The sequence below is a fragment of the Aotus nancymaae genome, unplaced genomic scaffold, assembly GCF_030222135.1.
Source record: "Aotus nancymaae isolate 86718 unplaced genomic scaffold, 86718_ANA_hifiasm-v0.15.2.pri h1tg000010l, whole genome shotgun sequence".
Lineage (NCBI taxonomy): Eukaryota > Metazoa > Chordata > Mammalia > Primates > Aotidae > Aotus > Aotus nancymaae.
In genome coordinates, this window is record NW_026988421.1 from 36597224 (window position 1) to 36622349 (window position 25126).

The window sequence follows — 25126 nt, forward strand, 5'->3', positions numbered from 1 at the left end:
AAACACATGACTTACGTATCAGAAAAATGACTTATTTCACAAACATTGATTTACACTTTTTTTTTGTTTTGAGACAGGGTCTCTTTGTTAGCTAGGCTGGAGGGCACTGGCACAATCACAGCTCACGGCAGCCTGAACCTCCTCAGTTCAAGTGATCCTCTCACCTCAGCCTCCCCAGTAGCTGGGACTACAGGCATATGCCAGCACACCTGGCTAATTTTTAAACACTTTTGTAGAGATGGGAGTCTCCCTGTGTTGCCCAGGCTGGTCTTGAACTCCTGACCTCAAGCGATCTGCTTGCCCTGCCTCAGCCTCCTAAAGTGCTGGGATTTGCAAGCATGAGCCATCCTGCCCAACCAATGTATACTTTTCTTTCCATTAAACATAGCTACTGCATAAACAATAACACCCTTGAATATACTATGAATACACAATTTTCTTAATTTAATCAGTGACATTTTTGGACTATGGCTCCTTAATATAGGTCTCTTACTATATGATCCGATCAATGGATAAAGTAAAACAAGCATCATTCTTTGCGACTGAAGTGACAAGAAACATGCACTAGGAATGACGATCGCTGCTTAGATAGAGCTTGCTGGAGTGATTTAGGAGCCTTACTCTGTGTTATGAGGAACTATCACCCTCACCCCACAGAGGCAAAATAGAAGTACTGATACCTCATTGAGTTGCAAGGACTGTATTCGTTTCCTATTGCTGATGTAACGAATTGCCACAAACTTAGTGGCTTTATTAATGTGGCTAAATTTATTATCTTACAGTTCTAGGGGTTAAAAGTCCAAGTTCAATCTCATTAGGCTAAAGTCAAGATACCAGCCAGACTGGTTCTTTCAGGAGGCTCTAGGGGAGCATGTTTCCTTGCCTTTTCCAGCCTCAAAGCTGTCTGCATGTCTTGGCTCATGGCCCCAGTCAATCTGATCTTTGCTTTGGTTGAAACAGTTCCTCCTTTGACCCTCCTGTCTCCCTTTATAAAGACTCTTGTGATGAGCTTCAGGATTCCTGGACAATCTAGGATAATCTCCCCATCTCAAGATCTATAACTTAAACAGATATGCAAAGTCCCTTTTGCAACATGGGTAACATAGTCACAGGTCCTGGAGGTTAGCATGTGGATGTTATTAGGGGGCCACTTCAGACAGACCTTAACCAGGGAGTCTTGGGCCTTCCTTTGTAAAATACCAAGTTTTTTTCCAATCTGATCCCAAACTGATAAGGTAGCTGTCCTGATTTACCTTGTCTTTGTTCATCCCTTAGCTAAGTAATTACCATCATATAATAACACAAAGTGCCAGACACTATTTTATGTACTTCATACATTTTAACTCACTTAATGTAGGTACAGAAAGATTAAGTAATTTACCCCAGCTAGTAAGTAACAGAATCAGGATTTGAACTTAGGAAGTTGCTGACTGGAATTAACGACTATATTGTCTCATTTTTGCAATGACCCACCTTCCTCCTGAGCTCCCTGGTGCTGATTGTATCATGTCAGTTAAACTGTCCGACACCTCACAACATCCTCTTCAGACTGTGGCTCCCACAGGGATATATCAATGTGGCCTCTACTTTGGGCCACATATACCCTCAATTAGGACAGGAGCCTCCTTCTGCCCCTGGGTAGGTTCAGATCAACTGACCACATTAAATCTCTGACCCCTCAAAGTCAAGGATCTACCCTTGACCATGGTACGTCCAGAAGGAATCATATCTTGAGGTCTAGCCAGACACATTTCTGCAGTATAAAAAAGTATTACTTTTATAAATGGGAATGTGACTCATGCTTCTGCTTTTTATTGAGTACATGGAAGCAACCGTTAATGCAATTTGATCTGAACTCTTGAGCATAATTTCACTATTGGAAAAGCAGTCATGCTCTGATCTATTAGCAGCTGAAGGTGCTGCCATAGTTCATTAAAGTTTTTCATTAGTCATCTATATTAAGTAAACACAGTTTGGTAAGTCAGCCAACACAGAGCTGCTACTCTGACTAGATACTTCCCTTAACCCATGAGTTTCTAATCTCACCATGGACACTTGAGAAATACATACGTAGGCTTCACATAACCCACATAACCCATACATGGGCACTTATTGATCAGTGATGGGTTTTAAAACTCAGGAGCCATGAGGAAACCAACAATGAGGCTCAGTTGTGTGCTGCAGAGATGATGTTCATTTCTTACCACCTCTGTTAGCCAAAGCAATTGTCTCAGTCTATTCAGACTGCCATAACAAAATCCCTTAGACTGGGTAATTTATAAACAACAGGAATTTATTGCTCATAGTTCAGGTGGCTGGAAAGTCCAAGATCAATATGCACGCAGATATGATGTCTGATGAGGGCCCTCTTCCTCATAAACGGACATTCTAGGTGTCCTCACGTGACACAAGGGACAACAAGCTCCCTCAAGCCTTTATTATTAATAACCTTGTTTATGAACCAAAAGCCCATGTATCCCCCAAATTCATATGTTAAACCCCTAACCCCCAGTGTAATGGTAAACAGGTGCAGCCTTTGGCAGGTAATTAGGTTTACATGAGTTTGTGAGGATGAAGTCTCCATAATGGGATTAGTTTCTTTATAAGAGGAAAGATGAGAGCATGTGTATGCTCTCTCTCTCTCTCTCTCTCTCTTTCTCTCTCTCTCTCTGACTGTCTCTCTCTCTCTCATCTCTATCTCTCTATCTCTATATCCATCTCTATCTCTATCTCTAACTCTCCCTCTCCGACATGAAAATGCAGTGAGAAGGCAGCTATGTGCAAGCCAGTAGAAGGGTCCTCACCAGAAGCAAAATCAGCCAGCCAGCACCTTAAGCTTGAACTTCTCAGCCTCCAGATCTATGAGAAATAAGTTTCTTTTGTTTAAGCTTCCCAGCTTTGGTATTTTACCATAGCAGATAAGAAAAACTCCAAACTGGAAACAACCTGAATTCCAACAGGATGATTTGATAACAAATCCAACAGATGATTGGATAACAAATTGAGATATAGCCATATAATGAAATACTACTCAGCAATGAAAAAGAACAAGCTAGTGATGCATGCAACAATGTGGTTGCATCTCAAAATAATTATGCTGAGTCTAAGAAGCAAGACCTCCCAAAAGAACCACCATAAAAACAGTATGTACAGGGTTATTGCATTAATATATAATTCTAGGAAGTGTAAACTAATGTATAGTGATGGAAAGGAGATCAGGGTTTCCTGGGGAGAGGGTGGAAAGGGTAAGGAGGGAAAGATTACAAAGAGAAACCTTTGGGGGTGATGGACCTATTCATTATCTTGATGTTGTTGGTGATGCATGGATATATACAAAGGTAAAATTTTATCAAATTGTACATTTTTATATGCACAGTACACTGTGTGACAACAATATCTCAATAAAGCTGTCTAGAAAAAAGCAGTGTACAAGAGAATAGTTAAATAATGCTATCTGTTGTATAGGGAGAAAAGGGGAAACAAAACTTGTGGGTTTTAATTTTTTTTTCAAGTGCTCTGTAAGGAAGGAGAGAATGAAATGAAAAAGAAGAGATGGAGGACAGTGTAGCAGATTGAGGATGGCTGCAAATTCTTTGACATCTTTCTATCAAAATATGACGTCTATGTTCCTGGCCCTTTTATAGGTAGATTCTGCGACTACTTTGACCAACAGAATACAGCGGAAGTGACACCGCCAGTTTTCAGGTTAGAGCCTTAAGAAAAATGAGCTTCTACGTCTTGTTTCTTGGAACACTTACTCTTGGAGCCTTGAAATATCATGTAAAAAGCAATGACGCTGAGGTTGCCATGCTGGGAGGAAGCTTAAGATAGTTGTGTGGAGAAGCTATTCCCTGTCTGTGGATTCAACCAACCTTGGATTGAAAATATTTGAGGAAAAAAACAATAAAATGTAATGATAAAATAAGAAAACATACAAATAAAAAAATACGATATAACAACTATTTACATAGTGTTAGGTATTATAAGTAACAGAGAGGATTTAAAGTATATGGAAGGATGCACATAGGTTACATGCAAATACTGTGCCCATTTTTGCTTGTTTGTTTGCTTTTTTTGAGACAAAGTCTCGCTCTGTCACCCAAGCTGGAGTGCAATGGCACGATCTCAGCTTACTGCAACCTCTGCCTCCCAGGTTCAAGTGATTCTCCTGTTTCAGCCTCCCAAGTAGCTGGGATTACAAGTGTGCACTACCACACCCTGCTAATTTTTGTATTTTTGTAGAGACAGGGTTTCACCATGTTGGCCAGGCTGGTACACTATGACATTTTATATCATCAGTGATTTGAGTATCCTCAGATTTCGATATCCATGAGGGTCCTGGAACCAATCCCCTATGGATACTGAGGGGTGATGATATAGAGACAGAAAGAGAGAGATACCAAACAGCACCCAGCTCTTTAGCCTCCAGTACTCAGAAAATCCCAGCTGCGGCCTCAGACATTGTAGAACAGAGTCAAGGCTTTCTTGCTGCACTCTTACTGTATTCTTGACCCACTAAATTATGAGATATAGTAACAATAAATTATTGATTTAAACCTCTAAGTTTTGGGGTGGTTTTTTATGCAACAATATCCAAGTGAAATAGATGAGGTTGCACTTCTTTGAGTGTACCTTTTGTTTTAGTTATGTATTACAGTGCAACAAACCATCCCAAATTTAGTGCCTTAATGACTATAATTTCTCACAATTCTGGGGTGGTGCTTTTGCGCCATGTGGTGTCAGCTGGAATCACTCATGGGCTGTCTTCAGCTGGAACTTCAGCTGGGGTGACTCAGTTCTCCTCCCGTTGGCCTCTCTCTCTCCACATGCTGTCTCATTCTCCTGGATCTCTCTACCCAGCCTCAGTCTCCTGCAGGATAGCCTGGATTCTCTACAGCTGACAGCTGGGCTCCAAGAGGCAGAGTTCCTGGAAGATAAGCCTCAGTGCAAGAGCTAAGCTAAGCTCCTGCTTGAGGGACAGTTTGTCTTCTGGGAACGCTCCCTCTTGGAGCCCTCAATGCAAGAGCTCTACCCGGTTATATTTATTCACATCTCATTGACCAAAGCAAGTCCCATGGCCATTCCAAGTGTCAGCGTCAGAGGAGACTACACGAGGCATGAATACCAGAAGGCATGGCTCATTGACAGCTACCTGTATAACAGTGTATCATATTTTACATATAGTTTTTCACCTTTGAACCATTTACATGGTCTACATTTTCAAAAAATTAAAGTGGTGGAAAGAGCAAACTATAAAAATGAACACAAACAGATACAAATAAATACAGATAGATATCAAATTGATTGTATACCACACACAAAAAGAAATAATCCAGGAAACTTTGAATGTAATAATCCAATAATATACCCTTTGTAGGATATATTCAATTTCGTCTTTTTTATTTTTATTCATTTTCTTCTTATTTCAGGTGGGATTGGAGGATGTATTCTAAAGACAAAAAAAAAAAAAAAAAAACCTTCAAGAAAATCTTGAATTTTACTTAGTAGGTTTTATTTGGTGTAATATTGACATAGTAACTCTGAAACTATTTCATGTATACTGTATGAGAGAGTAAATATATTGATATTTTAGAGATCCAAGACTCTCACTGTGGTAAAAGGGAAATACAAATGTGGAGTATGGTAAGATAAGGAAGAACTTTGTGACATTATATTGAATTGGAGGGAATTGGAGGTATCAGTGTGAGGTCATGATTTTATAAATAGCTACACACACACATGCATACACACACACACACAAACACACACGTATACACATTAGCTCTTTCCAGACAAGGCCTAGAAGCAATAGTACCCAGTAGCAATGAGCATAACTACCACCCAGACCTTGGTTATTATTAATAAATATCATTTCCCACAAAAAGGAACCAGGTTTCCTTGGAGGAATTGCTCATTCCAGATCTAGGGTAGTGAAAGTAGAAGCAAAGCCTGGAATATCTTACTCTACCAAAAAGCAAAGAATTGCTGAAAGACTAATGAGAACCTGTCAAAAGGACACAGGAGTCAGCTTGAAGGAGCTTTTATTGGAAGGCAGCCATGCTCACCATTTTACCACCAATATGGCACTAAAGGAGCTTTCATTGGCCAAATTTTGGACAATCTGAGCTTCAAAAAGAATAGTATTGTTAATGGATTACAATGCTGTATCTAAAAGAGAATCCATGAGTTTGAGGCCAGAAGTCCAGATATTTTAAAACAGGAATATAGCTCACTCTACAGAAGAACATCTGCTAATATATAAAAAGGAATCATAATTAAATCAGAAATCATCATTATGTAGCCAACAATGTAATAATTAATTTAAAAGAATCATCAATGGACCCAAAATCCTCTGAGTGAAACATTAGGGAACATGATATTCACAGTCTCCAATTACCACCTCCATACATCACATGGAAAATGTGCTTTTACAACAGACATTGCTTTAACCCAGTGATAAAATTCAGCACGGCTAGTAATTGGACAACCTGACATGGTGTGTCTGTTGATGGGTGTGATGGGAAGTACACATCATCACATATACAGTGTTCTTGGCCAAAGATGTTTGCTTTAATTTAGTTATGAAAATGTAATGTGGCAAATCCAGAATATGGGATATACCATAAAACAATTGGACAGTACTCTTCAAAACCTTCAGTGTTATGAAAGAGTTAAAAATACATCAGGATGCTGGGCATGGTGGCTCACACCTATAATCCCAGCACTTTGGGAGGCCAAGGCAGGTGGATCACTTGAGGCCAGGAGTTCAAGGCCAGCCTGGCCAACATGGCAAAATTCTGTCTCTACTAAGAATACAAAAATTAGCCAGGCATGGTTTGTACTCCTGTAGTCCCAGCTACTCAGAAGGCAGATGCACAAGAATCACTTGAACCCAGGAGGCAGAGGTTGCAATGAGCCAAGATGACACCATTGCACTCCAGCCTATGTGACAGAGTGAAACCCTGTCTCAAAAATAAATAAGTAAATAAGTAAATAAATCAGGGTAATTTTCTAGGCTAAAAGAGAGTAAAGAGATGTGACAAACAAATGCAATGTGTGAATCTTGATTGAATCCTAGATTTTAAAAAAACAGCTCTATAAGACATTTTGGGATTATTAGGGAAATCTGCATATGTACTGCATAATAGATACTATTTTGTATCAATGCTAAATTTCTTGTGTATGCTGTGTTTGATAATGGTTATGTGGATTATGTAGAAGACTCACGACGGGGTATTTAGGGGTGAAGTGTCATGATGTCTGCAACTTTCAAATGGCTCAGCAAAACGCTGTGTGTGTGTATTAAGAGAAAAAAAGCACATATGGCAAAATAGTAACAATTGCACCTAGGTGAAAAGGATATGAGACTCAATTTCTCTGTAAGCTTAAAAATTTTCCAAATAAGTTGGGGAAAGTAATAATAGAAAAGCAAACAGTTCAAGAAAAATGAACACTATTTTGTGCTTATTAAACCAGTTTCTCCCACCTCACTGTAGTTTGTTTTAAAATAACATCCAGTGCTGCCAAGGTCCTGGGGAAGCTGGTACAGAATTGCCAGTGGCATGACCATGGCTCAGCCTGCATGGGCCAGCATGCAGCAATGCTTATGAAACATGGGAACACTTCCACGCTAGCTGAGGCAGACATTGTCCTGAGGATTCTTTTCAAGGAATTAGGATGACAAAAGTAAAAAACTATGTCTGAAAATTGAAAATGAAAACAACCTACATGTCCAATAATAAGGATGAGGTTTAGGAAATTTTGCTCCACCACTGGATGGACTATTATGCAAGTATGAAACATGGGCTTTAAGACTTCCTAAAATAAATTTTTAAAAAATCTTATGGCTATTGTTAAGTCCTTTCAAAAAAAAAATGCAAAACCGCATGATTTGATCTTTGAAAATAAAAGCAAAGATATGCCTGGGCACAATGGCTCACACCTGTAATCCCAGCACTCTGGGAGGCCGAGGATGGAATATCACTTGAGGTCAGGAGTTCGAGACCAGCCTGGCCAACATGGTGAAACGCCATCTCTACTAAAAATACAAAAATTAGGTGGCGCATGCCTGTAGTTCCAGCTACTTGGGAGGCTGAGGCAGAAGTATCACCTGAACCCAGGAGGTGGAGGTTGCAGTGAGCCAAGATCGTGCCACTGCAGTCCAGCCTGGGAGACAGAGTAAGACTCCATCTCAAAAATAATAATTAGAATCAGAATTACAAATGCTTTTTTTTTTCTTTAAAGTTATTAAAACTATTCCAGTGAGCATTGAGACTCTGGGTCTGAGTGAAGCTGAGGGTAGAGGGAATGCAAGGTGGGGGGTAGTTTGTCTCTTTGGACTGACAGGCTTTGACAAAAATTAATTAATTAATTAATTAATTAAAACTATTCCAGTTTATGCGACAAAGAAAAAAATAATCTCAACAAAGTTAAACTTATTTCTGTATAAACTCTCCTAAAGGCACCATACTTTAGGATATGCTGATTGTGTGAATATTCTAAAGTTAAAATGACAAATTAGCTAACCATGCAAAAAATACGTATGCCAAAGATATGGACTTGAAGGAAAGAAGAAAGTTCAAGACTATGTTCCTATGTGGTAGGATTCTGAATGTTTTAATTCCTCTTGATATTGTTCTTTTATCAGTACATTATAAAAATTAATTTTTATAACAAGGCAAAGAATGAAACCCATAGTTACCATTTATTCACCACTTACCATGTGCTTTACATATTTTATCTCTTTTAAACGATAGACCTACTCTTTCATCTAGGAGTTTTAAAGTAGGTTGGCTATGAGGGTTCTTTTTCTCTCATCTCTCAACTGACTGGCCTCTATACCTCACTTGGATACTTTTGTTGTTTTGAGTCTAGCACTGTTCTTCCACTGGTAATAGCATCTCCAATCTTGCTTTGGGGGAATTATACTTCTCTCACTCTTAGCCAGCTGCTCTGGTGGAGCCAACTCTATACACTGCTCCTTAGTGAATAATAATGCAGTGAGAGTGACCTTCTGAATCTTCTAAAACTAGCTCAGAGGAAGCCTTAGAGTTTTAAAATGCTTCTCTTGGGACACTCGCTGTTGGAGCTCAGACCTTCCATGTAAGAAGTGCAACCATCCTGCTATGAAGATTGCATGCCTGAAACAACACAGAAAGGGAGAAAGATCTAATTTTCCAACCACCCCAGCTAAGGTGCCAGGCATACAAGAAAAGTCACCTTAGACCTTCCAGACCAGTCCAGTCATGAAAAGAAAATAATTAATGATCCCAGCAATGCTGGAAGGAGCTGAAGAATCACCCAGCAGAGACTCGCCATACCTCAGCTTCTTCCAGGGACTGCAGAACCACTGTGGTAAAGTGTTTGTTTATTGTAAGCAACAGAATTCAGCTTTGGCTAACTTATGCCATTAATAGTTTCTTATTGCTACTATAACAAATTACCACTTACTTAGTGACTTAGAACAACACAATTTTATTATCTTATAGTTTTGGAGGTCAGAAGTCCAAAATAGTTCTCAATGGGCTAAAATCAGGGTGTTGCCAGGGCTATGTTCCTTCTAGAGGCTTTAGGAGAGAGTTCATTACTTGTCTTTTCCAGCTTCTAAAGACGATCTGCATTTCTTAACTTGTGGCCCCTTCTTTTATCTTCAAAGGAAATGTTATAGCATCTTCAAATCTCTGACTCTGCTCCCATCACTATATCTTGTCTGATTTTCCTGTCTCCCTATTTCCCTTATAAAGACTCGTGTGATTAATTAGGTCCACCCAGATAACTCAGGATTATTTCCTCCTGTTAAACTCCTTAATTTAATCATCCCTGCAAAGTCTTTGTTGCTATGTAAAGTAACAGATTCATAGGCTTCGGAGATTAGATCATGGAATAGTATTTTCCAGATAATGGAGAACAAAGATTTCTGTTGTCAAAAAGGTTTGAAACGACCAGACGTGGTAGCTCACGCCTGTAATCCCAGCACTTTGGGAGGCCGAGGCAGGCGGATCACGTGAGATCAGGAGTTCGAGAGCAACCGGGCCAACACAGTGAAGCCTGTCTCTACTAAAAATGCAAAAATTAGCCAGGTGTGGTGGCATGTGCCTGTGGTCCCAGCTACTCGGGAGGTTGAGGCTGGAGAATAGCTTGAACCCAGGAGGCGGAGCTTGCAGTGAGCAGAGATTGCACCACTGCACTCCAGCCTGGGCAACAGAGCAAGACTGCATCTCAAATAAAAAGGTTTTGGAAATGTGACATATCTTTCAGAAATTTACATCTCATATTACTATATTAAAGATTAACTCAAACTCATTTTACTCTGTTTATTGGCTAAACGTACAAGCTTATTTTCTTAGCACAACTATTAACATATCTTCCTCCACAGTATTTCCACCCTAACACCAATTTGGGTAGCTCTGAAAGAGAGAGTAACAGATAACTGAAATACTTGTTCAGTTTCACCTTTTCTCATCGTGGCAGCTGAAATTTAAATTATATTCAAGTACAATTTCTTTCTTTGCCCATAATATATCAATTTTTATTTTTTCAATTTTATTATTTATTTATTTTCAAGAGGCCCTTTCCCAGTGTGATCTATTTTTCAGTGCAAACACCAATAATTCTCAAAGTGTGGTCTCAGGACTGGCAGCATTAGTATTACTTGGAAACTTATTTGAAATGCCAGTGCTCAGGCCCACCTAGAACTACTGAATTAGAAACTCGGGGTTGGATCTAGCAACCTGTGTTTTAAGAAGACCTCCAGCTGATTCTGATGCAGCTACTGCATGAGTCAGTTCAATGGACATGCTTAATAATACTGAACTCAGATGGGTCTTTTATAGCCCATGAACCCTGAATAAAAACAGCTGGCTTAGAGTGATCAGCTGTCCTGGTTTGTCTGAGACTAAGAAGTTTCCTAGCATGCAGGACAAGGTGTGCAGCCATCACCAGTATCCAATTTAAGAACATTTCATTACCCCAAAAGAGAAACACCAGTTTCTCTAGCAGTCACTCACCATCCTGCCTCTCCCAGCCCTTAGCAACCACTGATCAATTTTAACATAGGTACTTTCATTCTCCATGTAAAGTGAGGAAAGGGAGATCTAGACAGACATTTTAGTGACTTTCTTGAGGTTTTCTGATGAGGTTAGAGCTGGGATTTGAATTCACTAAATGATTTTCTCTCTCCTTTCTAGACATATTTATGCCCAATTTATTTCCTCAAGTTACTATATTTGCTTGTTACTCTAGATGGGGAAGAGTCAAAACAACCACTTGCAAATTATTGTTGTCACGTAGAAATGGCTGGTTTGTTCTGAGAGACCAATTCACCCAGATGTGGGTGCTTTAATTTTGTTAATCTTACACTTTCTTAATGAAAGAGAATCACTTTTGTTTACTTCTCTGCAATTGAAACATACTTGCCCTCCCCAGGAAAGAAAAAAAAAATAGCTCTTGAAGTTAAATGAATTAAATTGAAATTCACTTTATTTTAAATCTAAGGAAGAAAACGAGTTTTGGTCTCCCCTCAGAGACATATATCTTAAATATAGTAATTCCGGTTTAGTCTATTAAGCTTCTCATCAAGATGAATAAACCTTACACAAAATTAAGACAGAGCTCAATAGAATTAGAAAAGAGAGTCAGGGAAAAGATGTGGATATTATATTTTGAATAATTTGGAGCTCAAACCAACTTGGAAGCTTTCCTTTTAGCAGATATTATTTTAATAAGTCTAATTGTCCAGCAACTGCTTTAATCTAATTCTAGAAACCAATAAATTGCAACCTAATTGTTAGATGATGACAGACAGTAATTTGGGGAAACTGATGTGTTTACATGCAGTTTTTGTTCAAGTTTAGCTTTGTGGAAAGCAGTCAGAAATATCCGATCTTGACTTTAGGGGTAAAAATGCATCTAGGGGTACACACCCATGTCATTGGGTATATGTCTTCCTTTGTGGCCTCTCTTTACATGCCAGAAAATCTATTTCTGTTGACGCAGATAATGCCAGGCCTGCACACTCTAGCCTCCAGAGGCCCTCAGGGGAAAGGGCGAGAGAACACCAAGTCCCCAGAACAACTGGGGAGCCTGTTCACAATTTTGGCTGTCTGTGTCGCTGCCCTGCCAGTCTGTCTGAAGCATTTGGGGAACACCCAGTCTTTGCAGAAGCTTGAACTTGGCACTAAAGAACAAAAATGAATAAGAAATTTTCCTTGAAGCTGAGAACAGGGGCCTTCACTCTCCTGTCTAGTGTTCCTGCCATTCAGCCACACTGATACCAGAGACCACGGCTCTTGAGCACCCAGCGAACGGTGTGCTGGGAGGAGGGGAAAACAGATTCCTTCCCACTCCAGCCCTGACAAGGCTGGGTCCTGTGGTCTCTCTACCCACCAACGGTTAACATATTCATCTTCTGTTTGTTTCACAAAAAACATGCTTCTGTGCCTGGTCCATGCTGTTGCTCAGCTGGAACATTCACACCTCACTTCTGCACGAAACTGACTCCCTGCTGGTCCTTCTAGACTTGGCTTGTGTTGGCCTGCTTGGAAGTCTTTCCTGATCCCCCTCATCTGCAGTCTCAGCTTAGTGCTCTCTTCAGAACTCCTCCTCTAGTGTTCACCCAATTCAGTTTTGTATCTTCCTATTATGTTAACTGTTGTACTCTGTTACTATCTTTTTTTTTTTTTTTTGAGACAGAATCTCACTCTGTCACCAGACCGGCGTGCAGTGGCGTGATCTCAGCTCACTGCAACCTCCACCTCCCAGGTGCAAGCTATTCTCCTGCCTCAGCCTCCCGAGTAGCTGGGATTACAGGCACGCACCACCACGCCCAGCTAACTTTTGTATTTTTAGTAGAGACAGGGTTTCACCATGTTGGCCTGGATGGTCTTCATCTCCTGACCTCGTGATCCACCCACCTCAGCCTCCCAAAGTGCTGGGATTACAGGCATGAGCCACCTCGCCCGGCCTACTATCTTTTTAAAAAATTAAATCACACAGGGAGGGGAGCATCACACACTGGTGTCTGTTGTGGGGGGAATAGGGGAGGGACAGCAGGAGGTAGGGAGGTTAGGGAGGGATAACATGGGGAGAAATACCAGATATAGGTGACGGGGGGATGGAGGCAGCAAACCACATTGCCATGTAGGTAACTATGCAACAATCCTGCATGTTCTGCACATGTATCCCAGAACCTAAAGTACAATAAAATATATATTAAAAAATATTAAATCAGATTCTCTTGTTAGATGGTTTGTTCAGGAGCTGACCTACCTATCATATTTATCTCTGTATCCCTGGGACCTGGCGTCATACTTGGCTTATAGCGGATGTGGTGGTTAATACTGAGTGTCAGCTTGATTGGATTGAGGGATAAAAAGTATTAATCCTGGGTGTGTCTGTTTGGGTGTTGCCAAAAGAGATTAACATTTGAGTCGGTGGGCTGGGGAAGGCAGATATACCCTTAATCTGGTGGGCACAATCTAATCAGCTTCTAGCAAATATAAAGCAGGCAGAGAAACGTGAAAAGAAGAGACGCGTCTAACCTCCCAGCCTACCTCTTTTTCCTGTGCTGGATGCTTCCTGCCTTTGAACATTGGACTCCCAGTTCTTCAGTTTTGGGATTCGGACTGACGCTCCTTGCTCCTCAGCTTGCAGACAGCCTACTGTGGGACATGATTGTGTAAGTTAATACTCCCATATATATCCTATTAGTTCTGTCCCTCTAAGAGAACCCTGATTAATACAGCAGGCATTTCATTCATTCAAAAATATTCACTGGGCATCTCCTGTGTGCCAGGTACAGTGTGGGGTGCTGCAGGTAAACAGCATATAGTGATTGCTGAATGCACAGTCTCTGATATAGTTTGGATATTTGTCCCCTCCAAATATCATATCAAAATATGATCCCCAATCATATTTTGGAGGTGGAGCCTGGTAGGAGGCTTATCAGACTGGCAATTCTCAAACTCTATACCAGAGAAATCAAGGGAACTTGTTAAAAATACAGATCCTAAGGCCCTCACCCCAGACATAAATAAAAATTTGGGGGACTGGAGCACATGAGTTTGGATTAAATTACAAGTGCCCCAGATGATTCTGATGTTTGGGATTCACTACTTAGAAAAGAAATCCCAATGCCTAAATTTGACCCCTGAAATGCTGATGGGCTTGATCTGAGCTGTGTGATCTCTCATGTGCAACTAAGGTTGAGAACCACTAACATAAAATAATGCACATTAGAATTACCAGGAAGCTTTAATAACACGTCAAACACCTGCACCCAACCCCTAAAGATTCTAATTTAATTGGTTTAGGACTCAGGTACTGATATTTTTCAAAAGCTCACAAGGTAATTCTGAAATTCAGCAAAGGTTGAGAACCACCAATTCAGACTAAGTGACTTGCCTAACATCCCAGGGTGCCTCAGACTTAACTGCCTTCTTTACACAGGGATTGTGAATGAAATGTGGCTACGGAAAGTGATTTCGACTAATGCGTTATAAAGTATGGTGCTGATCATGATGATGATAATGATGATGACAATGATGAAGATATTTCTTGAGTGCTTCCTATGTACCAGGCACTATGCTAAGCATTTTATGAGCTTAATCTCATTGAATCTTCAACATTAGCCTGCTGGTATTGTTTTCCCTTTTCCCTGATTATAATATGTCATCAGTTGAGGACTATCAACTTAATAATCAACTTAGAGGCTGTTGATAGTTAATAGGAAAATATTTCTTCAGTCCTCTAGAGACAAAGATTTGCTTTGGTTAGAATAAATGTAAATTTTGATTTATTTAATATGAAATGCAAATAAACATGTGTGATGCTATCAATGCAAATCACTCATCTCATATGATATCAAATAAACAGATATCTTCCAGGTAACCCTCCAAGTTCACCCACATTCACAAATGTCACTCACGTCTCATACTGAGGTATCCACACTGGGCCTGGAAGCTGGCAAATTTATTTAGACACATTCCATTTCAGGAATAATAAAATGCAGGAAAATGTGTATCTTTGAGTCACAGAATCATGGTATTACTCCTATTTTCAGGTGAGGCTTTAAAAGATTAAGTGACTTGCCCAAAGTCCCAGGGTTCATTCTATGGCCAAGCCAGAAATAACAAACCAGTGCCCCGATGCTGGAGTTCTCCAGAAGCTCCTCTACTGACATGTTTTCCACTGACAGGCTTCCTTGACAAGAACAGAGTCGTCTGTCAGAACAAAATTTTGCCAGCTCTGTCTGCTGCCAGCACTTGGAAATAGGAGTCCCATGGGGTTTACAAACAAATGAAAGCGGTGGTGGGCTTGCGAGACCTCATCAGTCCTTAGAGTACAGTTGATATGTCTCTCAATGCAATGCAGGAACTAACTTTAAAGCATTTTGAAACATGCACAATAACGGAAAATTCTGAGTTCGACAAGAAACAAATGCTTATCTTTGAAAAAAAAAAGTCAAGTCAATTAAGAATGGAATGATGGACTGGAGAAGTTTTTAGCCTTGAACAGGCCATTACCAAATGGTCAGTATCACCACATTATCTGATATTATTTGGTTCTTTTCTTTCTTTTAAAAGTACTATTTAGTTATGAGAATATTAAATGCTGGCTGGGCACAGTGGCTCATGCCTGTAATCCCAGTACTTTGGGAGACTGAGGCTGGAGGATTGCTTGAGCTCAGGAGTTTGAGACCACCCTGAGCAACATGGTGAGAACTAATCTCTACTAAAAGTAAAAAAAAAAAAAAAAAGCTGGACATGGTGGTGTGTGCCTGTAGTCCCAGCTACTTGGGAGGCTGAGACAGGAGGACCACTTGAGCCTGGGAGATGGAGGCTGTGGTAAACTATGATCTTGCCAAGATTGTGTCTCAAAAAAAAAAAAAAATCAAACACAAATTTTTCTTAAAAAGCAACAAAGAAAATTTGGACATTAAGAGAATAAACATTCCCATTAATTCCATCTCCACTCTCCCAAGAGATCATCAGTTTAGTGCCTGCTTTTCCAAAAATATATGTCTAAAAATGATTTCTCTTTCTTAAAGAGAAAGTATATATCTATAGTCTTAACTTTCCTTTTTCTTTCTAACTATATACACATAGTGAACATCTTACATTTTTTTAAGCAGAGGTAAATTAAATAATCCACTACAAACACTTTAGATTTCTTTCATAGCTCCCAATGTTCGTTTGGCACAAACATGGATAGAAATGTCTTTAAATACAGCCTTATTGTCCTCCCAGCTTTAGTAAAACTCTATTTATAAATCAAATCCAAAGTCACCAGAGACATTGGCATAGTCTTTGGTCTTCTCTGCTGATACAGGGAAATCCCAATTTGTGGTTTCCAACATTTGTAAGGGGGTAAATAGCAGCCTCCCTCCGCTGTTTCTCCCACCTCAAGTCAGCAGGGTGCTGGTAAACTGGCTTGGGTGGGAGTGAGGAGAAGCCCTGGTGTGTCGTGTTTACTGATTTCCATCAGGTAAATTCTCCCTCCGCGGCCAGTTTCAAGTATTAACAGTTCAACGACTGGCTCACAAAATTTCCTAGTATTTAACAATTGGCTTTGAACTGTTCTAACACATTAGTGTCAGGTCATTCAATGACCAATTATAGCACATATATGACGCTTTTATCTTGATATAACACTCCTGCGTGCTGATTTCATACATGTAGTCACTGCGCCTAAGAGAAAGGTATGATGGAACAAATGACCCAAAGCCAAAAAATATGGAAAAAAGTGAATTAGAGAACATCCCTCTCATATTTCTTTATATATGAGAGGAATTTCTATCATATAACGTCTAAGAATGATGATGTTCTTCTGTAGACCTATAGGTGTCAATATTATGCTAAATTTTTTTCTTTTTCTAGATAAAAATAAAGTAGTCCACAAGTCTGGTTTTATGTTATATTAACATTCATTAGGTATTCTTTGCAATTTTCCCTTTTGCAGCTGTTAAATCACTTATGCCTTCAATATTTTTGCTGCATAATGACTTTTTATGGAAGCTAATACAGTAAGCATTTTAAAGTATTACCAGTTGTGACACTGAAATAATGAGACTTTAAAATCCAACCACGTATCTGGAAATTTAAGAACACCATTCATTTATTTCTCAGGAGACCACGCACTCACGCTAATGAGGATGCCATTGCTTAAAATGTTTTGGAAATTCTCTTTAGGAATTGCCTTTGGTACAAGATTATGCAGTACGGATGAAAATTAGTTTCACTGCCCTTATAGTGAAGTATAAAATACAACCTCTGATAAAGGGTAAAGAGCATTGAATTTTGTTTTTTTGTTTTGTTTTTGTTTTTGAGTCTGATCTTATTTGTTACTCAAATAATCTTATTTCTGACTGGATTCAGACTTAGAAGTAGAAGCTCACAGAGAAGAAAGTCTGCGCCTCTTTGCAATTTGTTCTTGGCGCTTCTCTTTAGCTTCCTTCATTCTCTTGGCCAAAGTTCAGCATATCCTGCAGCCTCTTCCTTATTTTTCTTAGTATGCTGCTTTTACAGAGCAATACACTGCCGTTTGTGCTGCAGGACATGAAGAGTAACAAGACACTGAATCTTGGGTGGTTTGGTCCTAGGTTTCTTACCTTGTTTGTTTAAGGACTTTCTTGCGACATACCAGCAGACATCATCTTCTTTAGAGAGACTGAAAAGTTTGCGGATTCTGCTAGCTCTTTTGGGCTCCAGGCGGTGAGGCACTGTAGTATCAGTCGGTCCAGGAATAGCCTTCTCTCCTTTTTTTTTACAATAACCAAGTTAAGAACATTCAGATTGGCATCCATAATGCAACCACGAACTGATTTTCTCTTTCTTTCTCCAGTCTCCACCAAACACCTAAGCTAGATGGTAGAGCCTATTGTTTCTGGGCTACAAACACGTACAGCATGTTCCAAATACTGAAGCCAACTGTAGCACAATGATAAGTGTTTGTGTATCTAAACATATCTCAATATAGAAAAGGTAGAGTATGGTGAAACCCTGTCTCTACCAAATATACAAAAAATTTAGCAGGGCATGGTGGTGGGTGCCTGTAGTCCCAGCTACTTGGGAGGCTGAGGCAGGAGAATCACTTGAACCAGGGATGCGGAGGTTGCAGTGAGCTAAGATTGCTCCACTGCACTCCATCCTGGTGACAGAGCAAGACTCTGTCTCAAAAACAAAAACAAAAACAAAAGCAAAAAACAAACAAACAAAAAAAATGAAAAGGTATAGTAAAAATACGTATAATTAATTTAAAAGTGGTACATCTATATAGGTCCTTGTGAGATGAAACACACTATCCAAATGAAAGTCATCATTGGTCCAGCTTGATTAGAATTGAATGGGCTTGGCTATTTCCAAAATTCATATGTATTCCCTGAAAGCATAAATGTTCCATCATCGAAAAAAGTGTTTGTAGTGTAAAAAGAAAAATGTTTGGTCTTTGTCCCAGTTCCTGGGTCAGAGCTCCTAAAGCCCTTGGTATTTTCTCAATGACAGGAGTGTCTTTGGTTCTTTGCAAGGAGCCCCTTTTGATCATGCCTGACTTTATGCTAATGAGGTCATTTAGATAGTGTCAGGATGGGGCCAGTCACCAGAAGGATTATAGAAAGCTGGGACTTTCAGCCTAATTCACCTACCTCTCGGGAGGAAATAAGGACTGGAATTGAAGCTGTTAAAAACTCTCGAACAAGAAGATTTGGTAAATTTCCAGGTGGGTGAACACATAGAGGTGCTGGGAGGGTGGGCACCTGGAGAAGGCATGGAAGTTCTGCCCTCCTCACCTTGACCCCCGTACTTCGCCCTGTGCATCTCTTCCATCTGGCTGTTCCTGAGCTATACCCTGTATAGTAAACTAATAAATGTAAGCAAATTGTTTCCCTGAGTTCTGAACTACTCTAGCAAACTATGAAAACTGCAGGGAGAGGGGGTCTTAGAAACCCTCACTTTATAGATGATTGGTGAGAAGTAAGGGAGGCCCGGACTTCCATCTGGCATCTGAAGTAGGGGCAGTCTGTGGGACCGAGCCTTTTCACTCGTGGGATCTGAGGCTACCCAACCAGTAGGTAGTATCAGGAATGAATTAAACTGTAGGACCCCACTCACTCCCCTGCCCCACCCCACCCCACCCCCAAGTCTGGAGAATTGGTTGGTGTGGGGAACCCCCCATGCCCCACATTTGGTGCTAGAAATGTTGTGTGAGTCTAGATAGTATTTTTTTCAGAGTATTCAAAAAATTAGGAAGACACTTATAGGGATCCCTCAGGTCAGTTTGTTGAACCCAAATAAGGACTCAGGGCTCATGGGCCCTAGATTGTTTCGAGATCTGAGATCCAGAGGAAGTAGAGCCTGCGCTAAAGCCCTCCTCACTCTCCAGGTCCTTAGTGTTCTCTTTCTTCCTGATTATCTGCTTCCCACCCACTCCATTGGATGAAAGCAGTATGGCTGCATGTACGGCATTTCTGATCATAAAATTTGAAAAGATCCTGGCTGGGCTTTTGACAAGAACATCTTCATCTCTCTCTCACACCAGTAGCCTGGGCCAGCCAGCTCTCCTCCTTTTGAACGCCTGACTCAGTACTGCTGCTATTCTTGCCATTTTAAGATAGCTTTGACCGGAGGGGCAGGACCACAAATTCCACAGTAGAGCACAGGGCATGAAGAGGTTGTTCTGTCACAGGCTGAGGCTATGAGGGAGAAATTCACCCCAGGCCCAGCAGATCCCAACCACCCCACCCCTAATCAAATGGGTCGTATGAATGAAACATTTTGCCAGATTATCCAAAGTTTCTTGCTGTAAAACTAGCCCTCTACAGTCTGCTGGAGCAATTACTGAAGTCTTTCATCTGCAGTGCTCCTTTCAGATCTAAAAGTATTCTCTCTTTCACTTTTCATGTTAATCAAAACAATAAATAGCAACCACTTCAGTATCCCAACAATATGGCATTACATATAGTTTACAAAACAGAACAACAGATAAATATATATCATTTTACTGCATGCTATATATTTTTTTCATTGTAGATTTAAGAGTGTGCTTTGTTTATAAGAAAATAAGTAAGGAAAACTGCTTCATATTCTAAGGGGAAAAGAAATCCTCTCATATATGGCTGTAAAATTTTCATTTATGGTGATGAGTTGTCTGTATCATAACATCTTTATTAATCGCTGTTTTACTGTGAGCGCGCGCTCTCTATTGTATTGTCTGATAGTGCAGGGTTTTGTAGTTAGTACAAGTAAAATATGAACTGTGTAAACAAAAAAGCAAACACAGGCCCCCCAGCACGGTGGTTCACACCTGTAATCCCAGCTACGCAGGAGGTTGAGGCATGAGAATCACTTGAACCCAGGAGGCGGAGGTTGGAGTGAGCTAAGATCGTGCCACTGCACTCCAGACTGTGACAGACCAAGACTCTGTCATGAAAACAACAAACAAACCAACAAACCCCACAAATCTAATAATATTTGAAAAGACACAACAGTTTCAGTGATAGATTAAACACAAAAAAACACACTAGCCCATGATTTGGTTATCCTTGATTAGACCCCCTGTAGATTATAAATATTTAAAAACAAATTCTCAGTTTTTAAAAGAAATTCCTTGAGATGGGGAATTTTAATGAGCTACTTCTATTGGTATTCTTCTTACCTGCTGTTGCTGCCTGTAGGCATTCTCAAAACATACATCATGGCTCCTGGTCATTAGTTCCATCAATTATTAGTGTCTCAAATTCGAGCACAACCTCCAAGGTCTTAGTGTTAATATTAAATTACTTAATTTAAAAATATTTAAGAAATGATGAGACTAAACCTTCCCTCTTTTCTCCAATGGAGACTTAATAGTATTTCCCAAGGGGGATTTTAAATATAAATATTTTTAAAATTTAAAGGAAGTTCATTTTACAATTTAAAGGTAATTTCCCTTTAGAATGTTAAGTTTTCCTTGTTTATGTTCTTATAAACAAAGCTCACTTTTAAACCTAATATGCAAAAAAGATACAAAGTACAGTAAAATAATACGTATTTATCTGTTGATCTCTTTAGTAAACCATATGTAGTGTAATCATTTTTGAAATACAAAATAGAGGCCAAAATAATGAACATAAAAGTAAACTGTAGTCTCACCATCAAAGGAATAATCTAACACTTTGATGGATATCCTTTATAAACTATTGGATTTCAACTGCAAATGTATTCATTGAGTGTTAAACACTGTTAAGTGTTAAGAACTGTTTTGGGTACTGAGAGTAAGAGAGACAACTGAAGCATGGACTTTGTCCCACAAGCTCTTACAAATAAGGTATTCATCTTATTGATCAGGGCCTGGTTTGTTGATAGAAGGTTTAGTTGATAGTTGACAATTTTCCATGTTTTGAATATTTATGGGTTTTAAGCTCCATTGAAAATAGTTTTCAGCTCCATTGAAACTATTTTAAGCTCCATTGAAAATAGTTTTCTCCCAAATATGTCAAAGTCTACTATCACCTTTTTTAATTTAATTTAATTTTTTTTTTTTTTTTTGAGACGGAGTTTCGCTCTTGATACCCAGGCTGGAGTGCAATGGCGCGATCTCGGCTCACCGCAACCTCCGCCTCCTGGGTTAGCTGGGATTACAGGCACGCGCCACCGTGCCCAGCTAATTTTTTGTATTAGTAGAGACGGGGTTTCACCATGTTGACCAGGATGGTCTCGATCTCTTGACCTCGTGATCCACCCGCCTCGGCCTCCCAAAGTGCTGGGATTACAGGCTTGAGCCACCGCGCCCGGCCAATTTAATTTTTTTATTATTATACTTTAAGTTGTGGGATACATGTGCAGAACATGCAGGTTTGTTACATTGGTATACACATACCATGGTGGTTTGCTGCATCCATCACCCCGTCATCTGCATTAGGTATTTCTCCTAATGCTATTCCTCCCCTAGGCCCCCACCCCCTGACAGGCCCCAGTATGTGATGTTCCCTTCCCTGTATCCATGTGTTCTCATTGTTGAATTCCCATTTATGAGTGAGAACATGCGGTGTTTGGTTTTCTGTTCTTGTGTTACTTTGCTGAGAATGATGGTTTCCAGCTTCATCCACGTCCCTGCAAAGGACATGAACTCATCCTTTTTTATGGCTGCATAGTATTCCATGGTGTATATATGCCACATTTTCTTTATTCAGTCTATCATTGATGGGCATTTGGGTTGGTTCCAAGTCTTTGCTATTGTGAACAGTGTCACAATAAACATACATGTGCATGTGTCTTTATAATTGAATGATTTATAATCCTTTGGGCGTATACCCAAGTAATGGGATTGCTGGGTCAAATGGTATTTCTATTTCTATATCCTCGAGGAATCCCCACACTGTCTTCCACAATGGTTGAACTAACTTACATTCTCACCAACAGTGTAAAAGCGTTCCTATTTCTCTGCATCCTCTCCAGCAACTGTTGTCTCCTGACTTTTTAACTGACATGAAATGGTATCTCATTGTGGTGGTTTTCAATTGCAGTTCTCTAATGACCAGTGATGATGAGCTTTATATATATATATATATGTTTGTTGGCTGCATAAATGTCTTCTTTGAGAAGTGTCTGTTCATATATTTTGCCCACTTTTTGATGGGGTCGTTTGTTTTTTTCTTGTAAATTTGTTTAAGTTCCTTGTAGATTCGGATATTAGCTCCTTGTCAGATGGAGAGATTGCAAAAATTTTCTCCCATTCTGTAGGTTGCCTGTTCACTCTGATGATAGTTTCATTTGGTGTGCAGAAGCTCTTAAGTTTAACTAGATCCCATTCATCTGTTTTGGCTTCTGTTGCCATTGCTTTTGGTGTGTTAGTCATGAAGGCTTTGCCCATGCCTATGTCCTTAAAGATATGGCCTAGGTTTTCTTCTAGGGTTTTTATATTTTTAGGTCTTACGTTTAAGTCTTTAATCCATCTTGAGTTAATTTTTGTATAAGGTATAGGGAAAGGAATCCCGTTTCAGCTTTCTGCTTATGGCTATCCAGTTTTCCCAACACCATTTATGAAATAGGGAATCCTTTCCCCATTGCTTGTTTTTGTCAGATTTGTCAAAGATCAATGGTACAACCTCTTTTAATTTACTGCCTTTTGTGTCTTGTTCATTGAGCCCAGATTGCAATTAATGAATTTGATGGTATCCCAACATATTTAGTTACACTGATTCCTCTTATGAAACAGTCATTTCTCAGTGTATATTATGTTAGTTCCTTGAAATGGAGATAGGTGCTATATAGGGAAATAGATTTTACACCAGAAATGTTTGGGAAATTCTGTGTTAAACAATTATATAGAATACAAAATCAATTGTTTGATGGGTGATCAACCTAAATGTGGAAGCTAAATCTATCAAGCCTCTAGAAGAAAATGTAGGAAAATATTTTCATGACCAGGAGGTAGGCAAAGATTTCTTAGAACATCAAAAAAAAAAAAAAAAAAAAAAAAAATTTGACTTCAACAAAATTAAAAACATTAATCAAAAGACATAGTTTTCCTTTTTTTTTTTTTTGAGACAGAGTTTCGCTCTTGTTACCCAGGCTGGAGTGCAATGGCGCAATCTCAGCTCACTGAAACCTCTGCCTTCTGGGTTCGAGCAGTTCTCCTGCCTCAGCCTCCCGAGTAGCTGGGACTACCGGCGCGCGCCACCATGCCTGGCTAATTTTTGTATTTTTAGTAGAGACGGGGTTTCACCATGTTGACCAGGATGGTCTCGATCTCTTGACCTCATGATCCACCCGCCTCGGCCTCCCAAAGTGCTGGGATTATAGGCGTGAGTCACCTGGCCAGGCAGTTTTCCTTTTTTTTTTTTAAGAAATATTTAAAAATGAAGGACAATTCATACACTATGAGAAAATATTCGCAATACATATATACGACAAAGTACTCACATCAAAGTACTTATATCAGAATATATAAAGGACTACAAATCAATAATAAAAAGATAATTTAAAAAGAGAAGACTAAAAAAGATTAGGCAAAAGACCGAAGAGATAGTTTACATATAAAAATATATAAACAATAAGTGCATGAAAAGGTACTTAACATTAATAGTAATCAAAAAAATGCAATTAAAACCATAATATGGTACCACTTCACATCAACTGCAATGAGACTAAATAAGATTTAAATACCAAGCACCAGAAAATATATGAACTGGCTGTGATACATTGATAGCAGGAATACAAAGTGGTATGAACACTTTGGAAAAGAGTTTACCACTAAACAGATAGCTACTGGTAGCAATAATTCCACTCCTAGCTGAACTTCTCAGCATCTGTATATTTATATAAATATTATCTGATACACACACACACTGAAAACCTTGCTGCATCCAAGAGGAATAAAAGAATATGTCTGCAAAAATATATTGGAATAAAGAATGTTCATAGCAGCTTTATTTATAATGAGAATGCACTAGTTCACACGATGTACACGAACCTCACAAACGTGAACTAGTGTAATTCACAAAACAACAGAAACACTGTATCAGGGGAAAGATGCAGGCACAAACTAGTACTTACTATAAGAATAGGTGAAACTAAGCTATGGTGATAGAAATCATTTAGAATAATGATTGCCTCTGGAGAAAGTCTTGGGATAACTAGAAAGGAATACCAGGAGCTTTGTGGAGTGATAGAAATGTTCTCTCTCTTAATTTAGGCAATGGTGACACAAGTGTATACATTTTTAACTTTTAATTTTGATGTACATAGTTTTCAATTTACAGAAAATTCGCAAAGGCAGGATAAGGAACTTCTGTATTCCCTTTATCTAGGTTCATCAACTGTTGGGTATATATATTTGTTGAAATTAATTGAACCATATGCTTCAAATTTGGATGTAAATGTTATGTCAATAAAGTGGGGAAAAGGCTATTTTACTGGGTAACTTCTCAGAATTAGTTAAGTCTTCAAAAAAATGTATACTTTATATATGACTTCCCTAATTTTTGAGGGGTGAGAAACCTAGTTTTCAACAAAACCCTGCTGGGCCAGTGTCCTGATGATTGCTCACTGGGACCCAATGCTCTAGTACAGCACTTAGTCCTGACTACTCATTGGAGTCACCTGAGGAGCTTTTTAAACCTTCTAAAGTCAAAGCTGCACCTCAATCTAAATAA

The 25126-nt window shown here is 39.4% G+C and overlaps 1 protein-coding gene across 1 annotated transcript in view; it reads right to left on the minus strand.

Moving 5' to 3' along the window:
• LOC135273998 (small ribosomal subunit protein eS6-like) overlaps positions 1 to 25126 on the minus strand; it is a 75997-nt gene that overhangs the window by 13944 nt on the left and 36927 nt on the right. Inside the window, exons 6-7 of the mRNA XM_064374101.1 lie at positions 17606 to 17752; positions 13551 to 13658 (exon numbers count right to left, since the gene is read on the minus strand). Coding sequence (XP_064230171.1) covers positions 13551 to 13658; positions 17606 to 17752 — 255 coding nt within the window. The remainder of the gene's footprint in view (positions 1 to 13550; positions 13659 to 17605; positions 17753 to 25126) is intronic.